The sequence below is a fragment of the Drosophila sechellia genome, chromosome 3R, assembly GCF_004382195.2.
Source record: "Drosophila sechellia strain sech25 chromosome 3R, ASM438219v1, whole genome shotgun sequence".
Classification (NCBI taxonomy): Eukaryota; Metazoa; Arthropoda; class Insecta; order Diptera; family Drosophilidae; genus Drosophila; species Drosophila sechellia.
In genome coordinates, this window is record NC_045952.1 from 20,574,940 (window position 1) to 20,595,250 (window position 20,311).

The 20,311-nt window shown below is 40.7% G+C and overlaps 3 protein-coding genes across 3 annotated transcripts in view; 2 read left to right on the top strand and 1 right to left on the bottom strand.

Moving 5' to 3' along the window:
- The window catches only part of LOC6607361, a 62,438-nt gene extending 49,424 nt beyond the window's left edge, over window positions 1-13,014 (top strand). Inside the window, exon 6 of the mRNA XM_032723036.1 lies at window positions 4,891-13,014. Coding sequence (XP_032578927.1) covers window positions 4,891-7,393 — 2,503 coding nt within the window. The 3' untranslated portion in view covers window positions 7,394-13,014. The remainder of the gene's footprint in view (window positions 1-4,890) is intronic.
- A 2,317-nt stretch (window positions 13,015-15,331) lies between these two features.
- Window positions 15,332-17,374, top strand: LOC6607363. Its single transcript, XM_002032100.2, has 4 exons — window positions 15,332-16,047; window positions 16,109-16,208; window positions 16,276-16,495; window positions 16,562-17,374. Exons 1-4 carry the CDS (start codon window positions 15,569-15,571, stop codon window positions 16,822-16,824), a joined length of 1,062 nt encoding a protein of 353 aa, XP_002032136.1. The 5' UTR covers window positions 15,332-15,568; the 3' UTR covers window positions 16,825-17,374.
- LOC6607364 (isocitrate dehydrogenase [NAD] subunit beta, mitochondrial) lies at window positions 17,139-19,955 on the bottom strand. The gene is made up of 6 exons (XM_002032101.2): window positions 19,757-19,955; window positions 19,550-19,597; window positions 19,396-19,488; window positions 18,699-18,815; window positions 18,060-18,641; window positions 17,139-17,926 (listed from the first exon to the last, which is right to left on the bottom strand). The coding sequence occupies exons 1-6, from the start codon at window positions 19,796-19,798 to the stop codon at window positions 17,696-17,698; spliced, it is 1,113 nt and encodes a 370-aa protein (XP_002032137.1). The 5' UTR covers window positions 19,799-19,955; the 3' UTR covers window positions 17,139-17,695.
- Window positions 19,956-20,311: the final 356 nt, after the last annotated feature.

Sequence of the window (20,311 nt, forward strand, 5' to 3'; positions counted from 1 at the left end):
CTACTTTTTTCTATGCACTTTCGGCGGTTTATAGATGGGTCGCAGGAGGGGGGAGTGGGCGGTTAGCGGGGATTGTCGCTGGGTATATATTCATTATTTTTCGTTTACGAAAAATTCTCCCCACGCACCGAAACACCGAAAAAAAAGTACCCGAGAGAGATTGCGAACGTAATAACTGGCAAAGAGTGACGACGACGACGACGCTGACGCCGGCAGCGCAGTCGGCTTCATTTGGCCCCAAAAAATGCACACAGCAATAAAAAGTGCAAAAAAAACGAGCGAAATATATAAGGTACAACAAGAACAACAGCAACAAAAGGCTAATGCGTGCACTGGCCATTCCGATTGTTATTGTTGCAGGGCAGCAATTTTTTAACGCTTTCATGGATCTCCCTTGGTTTCATTATTTTATTTTCCCTGCTCTTTTCCATCGCCACTCTCATTTACCCATTTTTTGCCATATTTTTGTCATTTCAATAAGTGTTGGATGGTGCGGCAAATGGGGAATAACCGATCGTTCTATACCCATTAACTATAAACACCTTTGACCTTACAAGCCTAAAGATCATGTCATACAAATGTAATAATAGTGAAATGATAGCACACAGATTTTGTTTCTAATACAGAAACTTAAGTAGAACACATATACATAGCTTAATAATTGTAGTAGATACAGGGTATTCAGAATCCCTATCATTTTCCTAACAAGTATGCACATTCCAATTTAATCAGTTGATTAATAGTTACGTATTTGTTTTGGCTAAACAGGGTATTACAAGGTCCTTTAAACCCCTTTTTTTAACCCGCCTGATTGCCGTCATATGCGTGAGTGAGCGGGATAGAAGCAAAAACGAAGTAAGTGCATACAAAAATGCAGCTGCAGCGACGTCGACGTCGACATCAGCGTCGGAAAAAAATGAGTGCATATCTTCCGAAAAAATGCAACTGCAATGAATGTGTGTGTTTGTGTGCGTGTGTATGGGGCTCGGCTCTTGTATGGGTTGATGTATGCACACGTGTGTGTATGTGTGTGTGGCAGGGGGGTGGGTGGTGTAGGCTTGGCAGGAGGGGGTGGTGGGTTCGCTGCGCACGCATCAAGTGTAGGCGCTGTGGGGCGGACTGCATTGGCAACAAAAACAAACATGCAATTGCATTCATACCCACACACACACACACTCATGCACTTAATGCATTTTTAACAAAATTGCATTCGACGTTGTCAACACACACACACAAACACACTCGTTTCGTGCACAAAAAAATGCCAGCTTGGAACGGGGGACAGTTGACGGCATTGTGCGCCCGTCGGAGCCAACGGCAGCGGCTTCCTGCTTTCCCGCCCCTACCGCCACCCCCGTCTTTCTCTTCCCCCGCCGCCCATTAACCATTAACCCCACATTCCATTGCCCCAGCGAAATGCAAATCCCCCCTTCCCCCGTTTCACCTACGTCCCTGGCACATTTTTCGCGGCCACCAAACACGCAACCAAATCGAGAGACTAAAAACATTAAAAACGGCTAAAAAACGCCAAAAATTCAATCTGCTATTGCTTACTATATATATGGCTGAATATAGAATTTAAATTCTTACGAAAAATACTTAAGATAATGCAATCCCAACTTAAATTCGCTATATGTAGTCCAGGCTTTAAAGAAAAGTGTTGCATAGTTTTTGGCGCAATCTCCTTTCAGAAAACCATGCAATTCCTTTCGGATCTGCACCAAAAAAATTAAGTGCATTTTTTTTATTAAAGTTTTAAAAAAAATAAATTTTTTATATATTTGTTTAGCTTGATGGAATTGAAAGCTACAAATAAATTCAAAAAATAATATAATGTCTAGTAGAAGAACCTTTTTATAGCTCAGATATAACTGAATATAAATTGCACATTTCAGTTGACATAATTTATATTTGAAACCGACACCTGCCTTTTATTTTCCGCCTCAATTTCAACTGACAATGAGCTTGACCAGTGCCTTGGAATCACACCGCAATTAACGTGTTTTCACAATTACCTAGCCAAATATAATGGTTGTTAAAGCCGGACAAAAAAGGACTCTCTTTGCCGAATAAACCGAAAGTTATAGCCAACATTTGCGGGGGTTGTGTTAAGTGGGCGGTTGCTTTTTATGTTAACTTATGTACGTATGGCCGAAAACCAACAAAAGGTGTGGGATGAACCGACAAAAATGCAATATGCACATAACAACAACGGAGAAAAAAATTGCATTTCAGTTGCGTCAAAATTGCAGCAACAACAAATGCGAAAAAAAAGAGCGCCACACACGCACACACACCGGTGAAATTTAAAAAAAGAAATCAACCCTTTTGCTGGCGCTGCCACAAATTAAAACAAAATGTCAGAAAAATTGCAACGCCAACGGAAAAGAGGCAACAAAAAAGTGCATGGCAAATGGGGTTTGGGGATCCCCGCTTTTTTGCTGCATTTTTTTCGGGTGCAAATGAATGCTCTCCACATGCGTGTGCAGAGCACAAGGCAAAAACAACAAAGGCGGCAACAAATGCATGCATGTTGTACAACAAATGCAGCTGCAACTGCAGCAGCAGCAACGTCCGACGCTGACTGCGACTGCGACGTCGACTGCAGCAGCGACGGCTGTTGCATTGGCAAATTGCAATTGAAGTGCAGCCAAAAGGTAAACGACACCAACGAAAAAATCCAAACGACATTGAAATGACATTTTTCATTTATTTTTCGCGCGCGCCATCCTTTTTGCGTTTTTGTGTGGGGAATCCCCACGCCCAAGCCCTCCACCCCACCTTCCCCTCTTTTTTTTTGGTTGTGCGCAATTATGCAAATTTTTTTCGCCTTTCCTCTTCTCTTTTTTTGGTAAATTATTTTGTATATGCAAAATGAGCAAAAATGCGAAAAACTGTCGCCATTAATGATGATGCCACCGCCCACAGCCCAATCCACTTACGGTCAGCCGCCCCCTTTTAACCCGCCCACTTTCCACCATCCCCCCGCCATTCCCCTCCATCTCCTTACCAAAAATAAAAAACCATCAGCTATCATACAGTTTAACATTCACTGCCACCTGCTGCCGCTTTTCTTGTTCTTCTCTAGCCTGCATTTTTCTTCTTCTCTGGTTCTATTTTTTTTTGTGTGTTGTCTGCACAATTTTCAGACATTTTCCAGACGCGCAAGGACTCCGAAACAAATGGGCGTAGGGCCGGGAGGGGGGTTGGGTTGGCGTTGGGTTGGCGGTAAAAAGTGAAAAAGTTGCTATGACTTTGCCATCAACTTTTGCCATGGCCGCCTCCTGTTGTGCCACACAGCCCTCAGCGAAGGGCGCCAAAGAAGCTGTGCGTTCCACCACCGCCCATACCGCCCTCTTTTTGGCCCCTCCTCCCCCTGCCACGCCCCTGCCCTGGCGGTGCAATGTCCCCAGCCGCCCACGAAAAAAAAGAGGGAAGGCAAGAAAGGGTCTCGAGCTCGTCTCGTTTCTTGTTGGGCATAAAGAAAAGAAATATTTCGTGCAGCTTCGCCACTCGCAAAAAATTACAGCTTGCCAAGGGATTTTAGAAGAGCCAAAATATACACTTTTCTTTTTTTTTAATATTTTTAAAATTTATCAATTTTAATTCTTAGAATATCCTATGGTTTGTTTAAAGTGGAAAATTATTTTTATATATTTTTAAAATATTATTTTCCATTATCATAAGAACCAAACATAGAAAAAAATATATTATAATCATAAAAATTAATTTTAAAAAATCTCATTAAGTTTTATAAATATAATAAACCCTATAGTTAATAAATTTAATTATTAAATATAGTTTCAAAATATGATTTTTGCTGAAACTTTTTGTAAATAGAAATTGTTTGGTATTCTAAATACCGAAAGTTCATACTACACACAATAAAAAGGTGTACAAAGTCTTTCCTAGCATATGAACCATAATTTTCGCGCAGCGCACCCTTGTTGTTGCTGTCGGAAAACAAAAGTTGCCTCTTCCTAATGAGTTAGTGGGAGCAGAAGGAAATGCGCTTGGACTCACGCTCGCGTTGGAATTAAGTGAAAAATGTTTACGCTTTTTTCTTTTTCGGGAGAATGTCTCCTTTCGTGTGATTTTTTTGTGTTTTTTGGTATTCGTCTAATGAACTTCAAAAACATATTTGGTCCCAAACTCCAGACCACACCGATCGCCACTCCCCCGCCGACTTGTCATCTTTTGTCTTTCCCCAAAAAAAAAAAAAGGAAATGAATGGCCACCGAAATGGGGGAATAAAAAAAAGAAGAAAAGATTGTACAGCATCCTTGGCTTTGCCTTTGACACCAGTGTCGTCTTTTCCTCCTCGCCTGATGCAGACATTTAAGAAGCACTCATTGTCAGTCCTCTCGAGTGCCTGTGTCCCTGTGTTAGTAAGGATGTGAGTGTGTGCCGAAAAAAGGAGTGCTTTCTACTAAGCCAAAATGGGAAGTGGCTGTCAAGTTCTTTGATGGTGCTGCCAAAAAATATTACCCTCGAAGACCGAAACCCACTGACGAAAATTGCCGGGAGATAAAAAGTTGATTGACTTGCTGACTTTTTTGGCGGGCGAGTTTGGGTGGTTGTATGTGGAAGGAAGGTGGCTTCGTCGTATATTTTAGGGGGAAATCCGAAACGAATTGACAGAAATATACAATCTTATCACAACACCTGAGTGCTTGTAAAGCAGAATATGACGTTTACGAACTTGCAATAAACCAATCATCATGAGCTTTAACAGATATTACGAAATATCACCAGTGGGTAGATAAGCAATAATAAAAGATAATAGTATTTATTAATTATATATCATTAAAAGTATATATAGAAGGTTGCGCTACTTAGAAACTTTTGGATTGACACTTACAACACAATTTATTTCGTTATCCCTTGCAGAGCCTGTGCCACGCCCACGTCATCGGGAAGAAGGGCGTACAGTGAAGAGGATCTGAGCCGGGCCCTGCAGGATGTGGTGGCCAACAAGCTGGATGCCCGGAAATCGGCTAGCCAGCACCACGAGCAGCGCTCCATTCTGGACAACCGGCTGTTCAAGATGAAACACCAGGACCAGGATCAGGATCATGATGGCGACGAGCTCGAGGACTCCAACGATGATGCTGAGGCGGAAGTGGACAGCAATGCGTCGACACCGGCGTATCCGGCAGAGTTTGCAAGGGCACAACTGCGCAAACTGAGCCACCTGTCCGAGCACAATGGCAGCGATCTGGGCGAGGATCTGGATCGTGGATCACCGAAAATGGGGCGACATCCGGCCTGCGGCAATGCCAGTGCCAATCAGGGCGCTCCGCCATCCATTCCGCTGGATGCCAATGTCCTGCTGCACACTCTGATGCTGGCAGCTGGCATCGGAGCAATGCCCAAGCTGGATGAGACGCAAACGGTGGGCGACTTGATCAAGGGTCTGCTGGTGGCCAACACTGGTGGCATGATGAACGAGGGACTGCTGAATCTGCTGTCCGCCAGTCAGGAGAACAGCAATGGTAATGCCTCGCTGCTGCTGCAACAGCAGCAGCATCAGCAACACCATCAACAGCAGCAGCAGCATGTAGCCGCCTACCGGCATCGCCTGCCCAAGTCGGAGACTCCGGAAACGAACTCCTCTTTGGATCCGAACGATGCCAGCGAGGATCCCATACTGAAGATTCCGTCCTTCAAGGTCAGCGGTCCGGCCAGCAGCAGCAGCCTGTCGCCGAGCGGACTGGTAGGTGGTCACCACCATACGCTGAACAACAACAACAGCCTCAGCATCAGCAACAACAGCAACCACAGCAGCAACAGCCATCGGAACGGCAGCAATCGCAGCCCGCATTCCGCATCGCCCATGCTGGCCGCGGCCGTGGCCCAAGGTGGCTACTCCGCCGGCAACAGTTTGCTGACCTCATCCTCGTCCAGCATACAGAAGATGATGGCCAGCAATATCCAGCGGCAGATCAACGAGCAGAGTGCCCAGGAGAGTCTCAGGAACGGGAATGTTAGCGATTGCAGCAGCAACAATGGCGGCTCCTCCTCGCTGGGATACAAGAAGCCGAGCATTTCGGTGGCCAAGATCATTGGCGGAACGGACACCTCACGGTTCGGAGCCTCGCCCAATCTGCTGTCCCAACAGCACCATCCGGCTCACCACCTGACCCACCAGCAACAGCAGCAGCAGCTAAGCGCCCAGGACGCATTGGGCAAGGGAACGCGACCAAAAAGGGGCAAGTATCGCAACTACGACCGCGACAGTTTGGTGGAGGCGGTCAAGGCGGTGCAGAGAGGTGAAATGTCGGTTCATCGGGCGGGCAGCTACTACGGCGTACCGCATTCCACGCTGGAGTACAAGGTCAAGGAGCGTCACCTGATGCGACCGCGCAAGCGGGAGCCCAAGCCGCAGCCCGATCTCGTCGGCCTGACCGGACCAGCCAACAAGCTGCAGCTGGACAAACTGAAGGCGGGACCACATGGTGGCTCCAAGCTGAGCAATGCCCTTAAGAACCAAAACAACCAGGCGGCTGCGGCGGCGGCGGCAGCAGCAGCAGCAGCGGCCGCTGCCACGCCCAACGGCCTGAAACTGCCCCTCTTCGAGGCGGGTCCACAGCAGTTGTCCTTTCAGCCGAACATGTTCTGGCCCCAGACGAACGCCACGAATGCCTACGGCCTGGACTTCAATCGCATCACGGAGGCGATGCGGAATCCCCAGGCCTCCAATCACCACGGCCTGTTGAAGAGTCCCCAGGACATGGTGGAGAACGTGTACGATGGCATCATCAGGAAGACGCTGCTGGCGAGCGAGGGCAACGGCAGTGCGGCGGGTAATGGCAGCAACGGCAGCAATGGCAACGGGCATGGGCACGGGCATGGCCATGGACACGCCCTGCTCGATCAGCTGCTGGTGAAGAAGACCCCCTTGCCGTTCACCAACCATCGGAACAATGACTACGCCGCCACCAGCGGGGAGAGCGTGAAGCGGTCGGGCAGTCCCATGGGCAACTATGCGGACATCAAGCGGGAGCGCCTGAGCGCCGACAGCGGCGGCAGCAGCGATGAGGAGCACTCGGCCAGCCACATCAACAACAACAACAGCGATTTGGCGCACAACAAGAACAAGAGCGGCGGCGGCGGCAATGGCCAGACCAATGGGAACGGCAGGAGCAGCCGGATGACGTCGCGGGATGACTCCGAAACGGATGCCAGCAGTTTGAAGAGCGGCGAAAGTGGCGGCCAGCAAAACCATAAAATGATGGATCTCAATGGCGGCAGCAGCAGCAGCAGTCACATCAAGTGCGAATCGGAGGCGGCCACCGGACACCACAGTCCTGGACACCACACCACATCCATACTGCACGAGAAGCTGGCCCAGATCAAGGCCGAGCAGGCGGACCAGGCGGATCAGTTATAGGAGCAGCCGATGGCCTCGAATCCAGCGTTCGCCTGGCCACCGCTGGCCGCCCACTACTACAGCTTCTAGGCGGAGGGAAGGGGGAACACCAAATTAAGCCACGTTTTTTGATAGTACCATACAAATCACTATATAGAATTATATATATATATACATATATAATAATTTATGCCAGCCAGCTGACCGATGTGCGTGGTAAATGTGCGCTAGCTCTTAGTTAAATGTGTAATCAACTGCATAGGGGAAAAACAAAACCACAGGAAATCATAAACAACAACAAACAAAAAAAAAAACAAAAATAGCAAGTAAAGAAACATACATTTGTGCCCCGGAGTGTACGATGTATATTTTTGTTTCGTTTTGACAATCGACAAATAGGCATTCTCTTGTACAAACTTTCTTAAAAGCTAACAACAAAACAAATCTAAAACCTTAAGACCAAAAAAAAAAACAAAAAAAGAAAAAAACGAATACTGAGCAAAAACCAAGAACCATTTTCATTTTGCATCTCGTTTCGAATCGCATTTTTGTGTTGAGCATATTTTTTACTGAACAGTAAATAAAACAGTCCAATGGGAAAATATATATAGCAGAAATATATAGCACTTACAAGCCAACAACTTAATCGACTTCTGTTTTGGCCAGGTTTCTGGCCCTCGAGCTGCGATTTTCGCACATTCCATAAGATACTCTTATGTTCCATAATACATGTAGTTTTCTTTCGCAAATTTCTAGAGCCGCAGCTCAAACAGGGCCAAAACCAAAAAAATGGCCAGGCAGTTGTCCTCGACATAGACACAATGAGTATAGCCAACAACAGCAACTACAACAACAATAACTACAGCAAAGAGACCACTAGCAACAACAACAGCAATATCCGATCAATAACAACAACAAACAGCAAAACAAGCAATAATAATACAAGACTCTACAATACAAAGAAATGAAACAATGAAATAGCAAAATTCAAAAATATAAACCGAAAAACAACAATCAAAAACCAAAACAAAATTATCCAAAAAATTCAACATTTTTTATGATTTCAAAAGATGAAAATACAAAACGGAAATCAATAAACAAAGCTGCCTTCACATTTACAAATTAAATAAATTAGTAAGCAAAGCGAGACAAAGCACACAAAATAATAATTCAAATGAAACGCAAACGCAGAGTAAAAAGCAAACAATTTTCGAATATCAGTCCCAAATTACATTTTTATTTTGAAAAATTCAAAAACCTAAGAATACAAAATATTACACCCCAAAACATTCAAAATTATTTTCATTCGAAAAAAATTTCACACATATTCAAATATAGTAATCAAAATTAAAGTGTTTCGGTGTTAAAAAATAAAAGAAAAAATTACAAAAATATATATATCTGTGTTTAGGCTTTAAAACGGAAATTTGAAAACAAAATTTCAAAATTTCGGCTTAAAAGTAAAAAGAAATAAAAAACAAAACAAATTTTGAGAACACACATTTCATGTACAGTCGCCTAACCACCAAAAGTAAGAAAGATTAAATATATAAAGACTTTTTATTACTATATACCATATGATATATATTTGTATATTTATGTATGTGTGTGTCTTCATCACTACGCGTATACCTCAAACCAAACACATGATCATTTTGAGCAACTAAATATATTTAAATGTACTTATACACTCTACACACTCTTTTACAGAAGAGCAAAACATATTTACACAGTTAAACCCCCCCAATCCAAATCTTTGGCCCTCCTTTCGACGTATCTACATTTCGTTTGACTTTGAAATTCTATCTATGGGTAAACAACTACTAACTAAATGTCTGCGTAAATGAAAATAGATGAAAAATTATATAAATGTACCTAAAAACATATTTTGTGTGCTAGCTAGTAAGTGTCGAAAGAAAAAAAAAACCATACAAAAACGATATACAATATATTTAAATGAAGATGAGATGAGGAAAATTGTCGGAAATATTTGAAAATATTTAGCGAATTATAATACAAGAAACAGTCAAAGGTATGGCAAGGAAAATTGTGGAAAATAGCAAGCGAAATGCGTTTAATAATTATATTGAAATCATTTAAAGGCATTTAATATATTTATCATTTCCACGATGCGCTGGATAAAAAAGTATTTATTGGCTAATCTCCCAAATTACATTTGATGTGCATAAATGTTGTGGTTTAGAATCAAAATCAAAGGTAACAAAATTAAAAGTTAAGGCTTAAAAATGTAAAAAAAAATTTAATACAATTATGAATTTTGGTATAATAGCGGAGAGTTCTGCGAACCTAAAGGAATTCAAAATGTTTATTATATGAAAAATGGAAAAAAATGGAAGGGAAAATAGGCGGGAGTAGATAAAGAATGGATGGAAATAAATCAAAAAGTATTTATTGCTAATTTAATTATATTTGAAGTATACATACATATTTATTATATACATACATATATATTAGACACACTATCTGTGATTAATAATCCAAAATTTTGAAGAGCATTTTCTGAAATAACGTTGGCTAAGCATATGCGAAAAGACAAAACCAATGGATAAAGAAACACACACCCATGTAAAGAAATTGTAGACAGATCGGATAAAACGAAACTAAACCAAGCACAAGCTAATGGCCAAAATGCAGTTGACCGCGAAAATCGACCACTGCATTTGGCCAAGAGAATTTCTTAAGCTACGGCACACATCACTGAAAAAAAAAACTGAAAATTGAAAACTGAATGCTGAATACTGAGAATAGGAATCAGTAAGCAGAAGACAAGATCGATGGTACTGTTCAGAACATATATAGTTGTATATATTTTGGAATAATGTTTACCAGTTCAAGTCAAAATTAAATGGAAAAAAATGCAAAGTCTTTTATAATGCAAAATTATACAAAGGAAAATTATAAATACAATTTCGCAACGCTAAAAAAATGAAAAACGAAAATATTGATGTAAAAAGAATGAAAATCAAACATAAAATAATAAACAAGATAAAGTGCAATTATACGGTTTAAATAAGCAAATTTAAGAAACAAACGTTATAAACAAAAACACAAACATGTTAAAAAAATGAGAATATTTCGAAGCAAGTTTAGCTACAAATTCCAAGGCAACTGATTATGACAAGAACCATTTACAAGAAAAACCAAGACAGCAAAGTACAGTGCGTTTCATAACCCACAACACGGGCAATAGAATACTAGCATTCCCTTGCCCATGGAGAACTGAAACGCACGTAGGCCCTATTTCATATTGATAGGATAATCGGATCCAAAATCTGAAAACCAAATTTGGGATCAGCAGCGATTAAAACCTTAACGGAAGTTCATAACTGCAGAAAGGAAGTCGAAAGTCAATATGTCAAACTAGTGGTAGTTCGAAACACAAAAACAAAACAAACCAATCGAGTGTAATTGAGTGACAGCTTGAGAATGTTGAATTGTATAGAATTTTTGCTTGTGCACCTGGTCGTGGGGGGGCGTGGTTGCGCCCCCTTTTTGATTTCTAGGTGGACAGGCGAAAACGCTCAGGTACGTGTTTTATTTTTCGGAGAGAAACAAGATTGATTACCCATACATTACTTATTCTTTGTTTTACTACAACATAATAGTTAATATTTGTATAAAAAAAACGATGATGGCGAGAAGGAAAAACCAGCTAAAAAATTGATATATTCGTAATATAGAATTGTTTTAAATGGTTTGAGAGCGAAAAATATTGAGGGTTTCTAGCGTGCTTCATGAAATTGCTCATATTTGTGTATAAAATCTAATTTGTTCAATGCGAATCAAAATTTGCTGAATATAAGTGCATATACATATATATAATTAGAGTTTATTTTTCGGTTTAGTTAAGCGCATAAAATGATTACGATTTAAATAATTATTATTAATTATGACCTAATAGTAGGCAAATCAAAATTTCTTCACATAAAACAATCAACTTCTACTTTCAAATATTTTCTAGACATATGTAACTATAGTTATTATTCTATTATTATACGGACTAAAAACTATTTAGCGCGTTGTTAGACTCGATTTATGGTTTGTACATATTAGACGACATTTTTATGGTATTCTCCTCTTTTTTTATTATTACTAGAATTATTACTCCCTATTTTAATTGACTTCTTAAATGGGCAACATCATTTGAACTATAGTGCAATTGTTTCAAACAAAACCAAGCAACCAACAACAAATATATTAACATTAAAGATTAATATAATTTACAAGCTTTCTTTGCCGATGCCAAGAAGGATGAATAACGCATATGTCTACCGTATGGATCGAAAATCAAAAATCATTTTAAGTGCACATAACTCTTTAAAATAGCAATTAGACTCTACGCCTAGGTTTTTTTCATTATTATGCGCACGCTTCAGTCCAAAAAATTGAAATTCTCCACATTCTCATTTACATGCTCAGTTCGAGACATCACAATCACAAGCCAGAAAAAGAAAACTCAAAACTTTTCACCTAAGTTCAACTTGAGCGAACGCAACAACTCAAGATCAGCAAAGATCACAAGCGAAAATTGCTAAGAAACAATAGCCCAGACGTGATAACAACCACAAAATAGCCACAACAATAGCCCAAAAATAATTGAAACAAAAATTGATTAAAAGCCAAAAAAAAAAATAAATAATATGAACTTAATTACATGAAACTAATTAATTCAAAACGTGGACATAAGACATGTCCAAAGCTCAGATAAAATCCAAGCAGCCTAAAGTCGATTGTACTTTTCTTTTTTCTATCCACAAATACAACCAACAACAACCAACAACAACAGCAGCAACCACAATTTTATTAAACAATAGTACTACTCTAACTACAGAACTTAAATAGCCACAAGTAAATAGAAATAGCCACAGCAATTAACTTTAAACAAGATGCCCAGACACAGACACACACAGAAACGTTTCTTCAAAACAGATTTGTATTCTTAGCCACATAACCGATACGATACAATAGCCACTTAATTAGGATCGATCATAGCCAAGCAATAGAATCAGATACAAACTCAGAACCGGAAACAGGAAATCGTCAATCGCGAATCGGAAAAAAGAAGCAGCAACAAATCGAACTGCAAAGGCAAAAACCCATTATGTTAATAATGGGAAGAAAAATATAATGAACAAAACCAATTTTTATTTCAATTATTAACTTATAAACACAACAACAACAACCACAGCTCCACACAGTTACAGTTACAACAACAACAACAACAATAGCCCTAGAAAATAATATTCATAATTAATCAATCAATCAATCCGTAAAACCAACAACTTCAATAGTTATAAGCAATTGGCGTAAAAAAAAGCGAAAACTACCAAAATCTTAGCCAGGCAAAAGTTTTGAGCATATTTTTCATTATTTTTACAACAAACAAACAAACTGATGTAAGTACAATTCATAAAATTAGACTTCCGGTAAACTTTAATAAAGAAAATACAGCAGAAAAAAACATTTTTTTTTGCATTACATAATTGCTACAAAATTCAAAAAGAAAGAACGATTTTTTAGTGGAAAACAAAAGCCAATAAGCAAATAAAAAGAATTCGCATTATTATTAGCAATAGCCCATAAGTACAGCAAAATGTATTAGCAATAAAGCTAAAAAAAAATAACACAAAAAAGCAGAGATTTTAAAAAGAAACAGAAAAGTGAAGAAAAACTTAAAACTGCAAGAAAAATGTGAAACTAATTTGTTCTGCGTTGAAAATGAAATCCAAAATAAATATGTTTTATTTGATAAGTAATTTATAAACATATTACAATTTCGCTTAATTTGATTTACACACGAGTAAATGTAATAAATATTGTAAACATTGTAAACCTTAAATTAATATTTACAACAGCAAAGGCAAAATTTCTGTTTAATAAGGCGTGCATAATTGTTATTATATTACACAACACACACATAACTAAGTTTAAGTTTATAATTTTCGTTATCTTTATTATTTACTTATTATGTTTTAAACGCAAAAACAAACCAGATATATACAATATATTTACGAATTAAACGTTTATTAATAAAATGGAAAATATTTTAGTTAAACCATTCGTTTATCGTTTGCATTTATCATCATTATCAGCACAGGAGGCTTTCCGTTCACACATTGCAGAATATAAGAAAAATCGAATATGAATATTAAATTAAGCACCGTCTAACAATTGCAACCAGATACTTAATACCATTATACGCAATAGTTATAATTGACAGATGACACGAATATGAATTAACTGAACAATAGCCCAAAGTAAATATTGGCCATGGTAGCAGGCGGAAAAACCCTTCGCCCTACTAACGTGGCCAATATTTGCTCCATTTTCACATGCAAGAGATGAGCAACAACAACTACAACAACAACAATATCAATTGGCACTCAACAGATGCAATTCCCAACAACAACAACAACCATAACAACAACAACAATAAAAGGCAATTGAAACTTTAGTTTCGGTTAATTGAGTTTGATTTTTAGTTCACTTCTTAAGTTGATTCTCAACACTTTCGAAAATAGTTTCGGCTCCAACCCACTGAAAAATTTTGGAATTTTTCGAACAAAAATGAAAAATGGCACTAACTACACAGGCGAGCCAAAGAAATCGTACATCTAAACTCAACACAGCTTCAGGGACCAACTAAAAGGAGAAATGATTTAAACTTAAATTAAAGAAATTATTAATGAAATCAATACTAAAATGTAAACAAAAAAGCACAGGCCGTGTGACGTGGAAAACTAAAGCTAAATCAAGTTTTGAGGCATATCTTAAAAAAAAAAAAGGCAAAAATCGAGTTAGAAATTGCGAACAAAAATTGTGAAACTATGCTAAATTATGCAGAACCGGAAAATCGTATGTGTGTACATAAATGAAGGAGCAACCCTTTTGGTAATCTATATACATATATTATATACATTTAGCGTGTCAAAAAGTAAACCTAAACTTTAGATTCTAAAGCAACAAGAGCAAAATATCTAAATGCAGTGAAAACTTCAGGCCATGCAAACTTTGGATAAATTCTGATTAAACTTGTATTTGTAAGTCAAAAACAATGTATACGATATGCGAGGAAATTAACAAACTAAAACTGGATTAAGTGTAAAAAGAAATACATATTTCGATGGCAAAAATTGATTGAAAATGGAGAAACCCCCCAATTTACATAGAACTAATTATTATTTCGCTTTGGCGGTGACCTTTTGTGTAAATAAAAAAAGCGAATGCCAAGTGGGATTCCCAACAAATCGAATATCAAATGAAAATGAAAAAAAAGAAAAAACAAACCAAATAAGGTAAATTCAAATTAGCAAAATTTTTGTCAACCAAAAAATGACCTAGTAAATGCTAAATTCAAATTTATAGTACATATTTGTGTATGGTATGAGTGTATTGCATAAGTTCGTAAGTTCGATGTGGGTGTATAACAATTATTATTAACCTTATGCTTATCCCTTTCGTTTCCAAGTTATGTACATTTTGTTCGCAAGACAAACGAATAAATCGATCACCAAATTTGAAGCCAATAATAATGAACAAATAAGAACATGTGCTGAACTGCTGAATTCCAATTGAATTGCAACCAGAGTAACGAGATACACTACATTAACCCAAGCAAAAACATTGTAAAAAAGCATAAAAAACCAACCGAAACCAGTTGAGAACAAACGTCAAGGACACGGGCAAAAATTGCTTAAGAAAAGGATGAGATTTGTGTATATGTGAACAGAATGAGCAAAAATAGAGGGTATACGTTAGCTGTCCAAGAGCAAACTAAAAAATTAACAACTTGCCGCTGGGACAGTCGGAATGCAAGCCCCAAACCAAACTATTAACTTGTAATGATGTGAACTTGGAGCATACTCTCAGTATTTTTATGAATACTGTCAATAAAACATTAATTAAAGATTAACAACGTCTTTTCATTGCAATATTTTCATTTTAAAATAATAGCTTCGGTGAGAATTTAAAAATCTTGGCTAATGGCGAAAAATATATGTATTTCATTTGCTGTCAAATCCCAAAATTTCTCTACTTAGTTGCCACAAAAAATTCTCCAGATGAAGTTATCTTTCGACTCGTTCAGATAAACGTAGATGTTTTTTATCAAAAGCGAATAAAAAAGTTAGCATTAATTGGTTTGAAGTAGTGCGCCAAAATTCGGAAATCCACAGAATGACCATCCAAGGACTGAAGTGTGACCTCAGCCCGACGGTGACCACCTGTCTGCAGCTGAAGGACTGCGTCCGTCCGGACTGCTGTCCCATCCGGGATCCCATTCCCTACGATGCCGAGTGCTTCGTGCGGGACATTGGCCAGGAGCTGGACAAACTGACGCATCGCCACGAGCGCATGTTCGTCAAGCGCCGGCGACTGATGGAAATGGCCATACCCAGGCGACGCACCTGCCGCTTTGTGCCCAAGTGCGCCTGCTCCTTTCCCAAGTCCATCGAGATGGTGCGACCATGTGACGCCCAGAATCACACGCGCACCGAGCAACTGGCTCTGCCCACCGTCCGTCGATTGCTTCACCGGCGGCGGACGGCCATCCTGGCGGGCGACTCCATTGGGGAGTCCATACTGAACAGGTGGCTTCGCTACAGCTATCTATCGCTGTACAGTCGTCTCACGAATATCCAGCCCTTGGTTAAGCCGTAAGTTAATATATCTTATGTTCATTATTATTTATAAACCTATTATCCTGTGTGCTTGCAGGAAGAAGAAGAAGAAGAAGACGGAGAAGCAGCTGGCCAAGCACGAGAAGTACATCGAAAAGTTGGCGAAACCAAAACAAGCACCAAAGGTTCCAAAGCCGGTAAGTTAATCACAACTATGCAAACTATATGCAGCTGATAAAACTGATAACATCCCATTTCATTTAGGATCGCGGAGCGGGCGAGTTCGACCCCGTGCGTCTCAAGCAGCTGGCCAGTCCCAAGGCCTATTTGGAGGAGATCAAGCCCAAGTGGGAGCTGACCTCCCAGATGAAGGACTACAAGGCGACCAAGCGGATCAAGCAAATATCGCAGCCTGTCGTGCGGGATAACGTCCACATCAACGAGAATCCGGAGAAGGTTTCGCCCAATGCCCTTCGCTACAAGCGTAAGTTACGCACTCAACTTTCTTTGATCTTTTAATAATGCAGCACCTGGCATTGCTCCACTTTAGCGAGTGCCCGCATCAAGGAGATGTCCGAGCCACTGACCACGCGCGATGCCAACCAGGGACTGGCGGACGTCAAGGAGAATCCCTTCGGGATCGCGCCAAACGCGCTCAAATACAAGGCGAGCACGCGGATCAAGGAGCTGGCGGAGCCCAAGGAGTTCGAGAACACGCACATCCGGGAGAATCCGTTTGCCATATCGCCGGCGGCTCTGAAGGCCAAAGCCTCGCCACGCCTCATCGAGCTGGCCAAGCCAAAGGGTGGATAATAATGGGAGCCGGACGGGGACTGGGTGTCGTCTCCATAATCATTACCGTCCTTATTGGTGTTCTAAGTTTTTTATTTCGGCTACATTTGGTATCGACTTTTCGAATAAATTTGTCTTTGGTTTCCTAAAAAACATCGGGTCCATCCGGTATTGGATTCCCTGCCGAAGTGGCACAGGAGTTGGGATTAGCGAGGAAATCACCTTCGGATTTCCATTCCAGTCAAAAAAAAGTTTGTGAAATATGTTTGGGTTTTTTTTTCTTTTGTTTGTATTACTTAAAATTTAGACAGCTCGAACTGACAATGGCTTTTAAATAATAATTAATTTAGATTTGAGTTTATTGTTATCTTTCTCACAGCTCCAGTGGAGTGGGTCCACTCAAAGCCGTCCGCTATCAGTTAATTGGTTTAGCAATATCATTTGTTTTCGGTTTTTTTTTGTTTGCTTTTCAACGGGTTAAACATAAAATATAAGTCGACCGTAAATTAGGATCTTTGCGAAATCAAAATGGGGGGAAAAATAATACGTAAATAATTACAACATAATCAAGGATCGATGTATTACTGCCAATTGGTAAAACTAAAGAATTCGCGACTTTTGGATTCGGGGCGGGTCTGCAGGCGTTTCAATTGGACTAAACTTAAATATTCGCCGGAAATAATACTCAAATGAATGCACTGAAGACATCGGGACAAATAAAAAATTGGACGTAATAGGATAACTAAGAACTTTCAAGGTGTTTCTTTCAACAATTCAAAATTTAGGTGTGGCAACAACAGAAACTGTCTAATGTCCATTATATAAGCGCCAACGTTGTTGCCCATTATGTTGTAGACTTGCTGATCGCACCGGCGATGACAGTGGTGCCCATCTAGGACATGTTCAGGATGATGGCGCGGGTAAAGTCCTGCGTGGTCGATTGTCCGCCCAGATCCTTGGTACGCACCTTGCCATCGTTCAGCACCTTGTTGATGGCATTCTGGATGATCTCGCCGTAGGTGGGCAGGTTGATGTGGCGCAACAGCTTCACGCCGCAGAGCAGCATGGCAGTGGGATTAGCCACGTTCTTGCCCACAGCCTCGGCGAAGGTGTGACGTGCACCCTGCAATCGGAAATCGGAATTAGAGATAAGAAGAATCTGAAGTGGATTCGCACTACTCGGCTCGAGAATCGTGTAAATCAGAGTTTAAAAATTATCTTATGGATTATCTTTATGCCTTTATGGCGAATCTTACCGGCTCAAAGACGACGGATTCCGAGGAGTAGGAGGCACCAGCAACGACACCAGCACCGCCCACGAGACCACTGGCCAGATTGTCCACAATGGCACCATAGAGGTTGGGGGTGACCATCACGTCGAACTGGTTGGGGTTGGAAACCATCTGCATGGTCGTGTTGTCCACGATCATCTTCTCAAACTGGATGCGAGGATAGAGCCGGGAAACCTCTTCGCAGGAGCGTAGGAAGAGGCCGTCACCCAGCTTCATGATGTTCGCCTTGTGCACGGCGGTGACCTTCTTGCGCTGGTTCTTCGTGGCATAGTCGAAGGCGAACTTGGCGATGCGCATGGACTTCTTGGCGGTGATAATCTTCAGGCACTCCACAATGCCGGGTACCGACTCGTGCTCCAACGCCGAGTACTCACCCTCCGTCTGCTCGCGAATAATCACAGTGTCGATGTTGGTGTGGCGGGTCTTGACACCGGGCAAGCTGCGCACATGCACCACATTGGCGTACAGGTCCAGGTCGTTGCGGAGCTTCATGTTGAGGGTCTGCAGGTCACCCACATTGCTGTAGTCGGGTGTGGCCAAAACGCCCTGAAGGAGCGCATTGTTTAGATTTTATCACACTATTTTATCGTGTTGCAAACTTACCTTAATGCACACTTTGTTTTTCTGAATGGAGGCCACAACATCCTCCAGTTTGGCACTGAGCACTGGATTGATTTCGGAAAGGAAGTAGCACTCGAAGTCCACGGGAACGCTGGCTGCCTGAACGACAAGATAAGATAATTATGCATATTGTCTTGGCTTCAAAAGTTATGGAATTTACATAGCATTTTTCAATTTAGTCGCACAAGGTTAGGACTATCTAAATAGTTAAACCCGTATGTATGAACATGTATTTTTAGTTAAAACGGAAATCCCGAAAACGCTAATATTTTCAAGTAGCCACTTATCACATATCTTTACGATACAGATAAGTTTGATGTTTTCATTTATATAATTAAAACACTCGTGATCGGGAAAAATGGAAGTGTTATCAAATAAATGTGCTCTGTAAAGAGTTAAATATATTCACTAACTTTTAGAGCCCTGTGCTTTTGGAATCTAATAGATTCTAACTAAACGCAGACTTACGAGCTTGAAAATGAATATATATCTTAAAAATAAGCTTTTCTATTGAATAGGAAACCAAGCTGGTAGTGTTTCTAAGCTTTAATACCCTTTTTTAAGGAGAGCAAGAGACGAAAGAGTATAGATTTATAAGTCTGCTTCGCCATCGACAGCGAATAAAGTCGCATTGGAATACTGCATGTGAATGATGGCATCTTGCTGTATGGATAGCTACCTTGAAGACCTCCTGGAGGGAGTAGACCAGCTCGGGACCCACACCGTCGCCGGGAATCAGTGTGCAGGTGGTCCTGTTGGCGCCGTAGTTATCCTGCAAGATCAATTAGTTTCCGGTTATATCCGATGTCGCTTAATAAGCGCATTTAACTCACCGTAGCCCGAACCGTCGACGTCGTGTGCAGACTACGTGCTGCCGCAGCCTAAAACGAGGAGAATGTAATGGAATCGTTAAGGCTGGCTAGGATTATAACCTCAAAAAAATAGAAACGTATAAGAATTGGGCCTCAGCGCAGAAATATTCGCACAGCGCGTCGCGGCCGAGTGTTTATGTAAGAGCTGCGGTTTGGATGGCCGTTTACCTGCATGAACGTGCGTCCAACTGTTCTCGCCAACATCGACATTTTGCTATTCGGTTCGCTAGATCTTCCGGCTGTTGCTCCAAACTCAAAAGTGTGTCCTTCGGGCACGCGAAATTTGATTGCGATGTGATTTTTGCTCCGGTGCCAAACCGAAAATTTCAATAGGACCAAATCGACCACGCAAACCAGCTGATTGCCTCTGACTACCAGGGCTGGCGACAGCCGCCCACGAAACTGGCGCGTCCAGTGCTGGCCAACGAACAACTATCGCGATTTTGGCGTTCGAAAATTAGTAACGAACATATACGATTATTTAATGAATAAATTTGGCGGCAACCGCATAGTAACCTGTTTTTGAATACATTTGCCTTGCCTACCATGCTTTCTTTTCAGAACAGAGAAATTTTAATGCATTTTATTTGAATTTTTACATTCGGCATATATTTTAATCAATTTTATTTTATTTTTTTATTTTCTTTGTTTGTTAAATTAAACAACAAGTGGATGTTCTTTATGTTTATTTATGAACTAATCACAATGTTCTCTAGAAACACA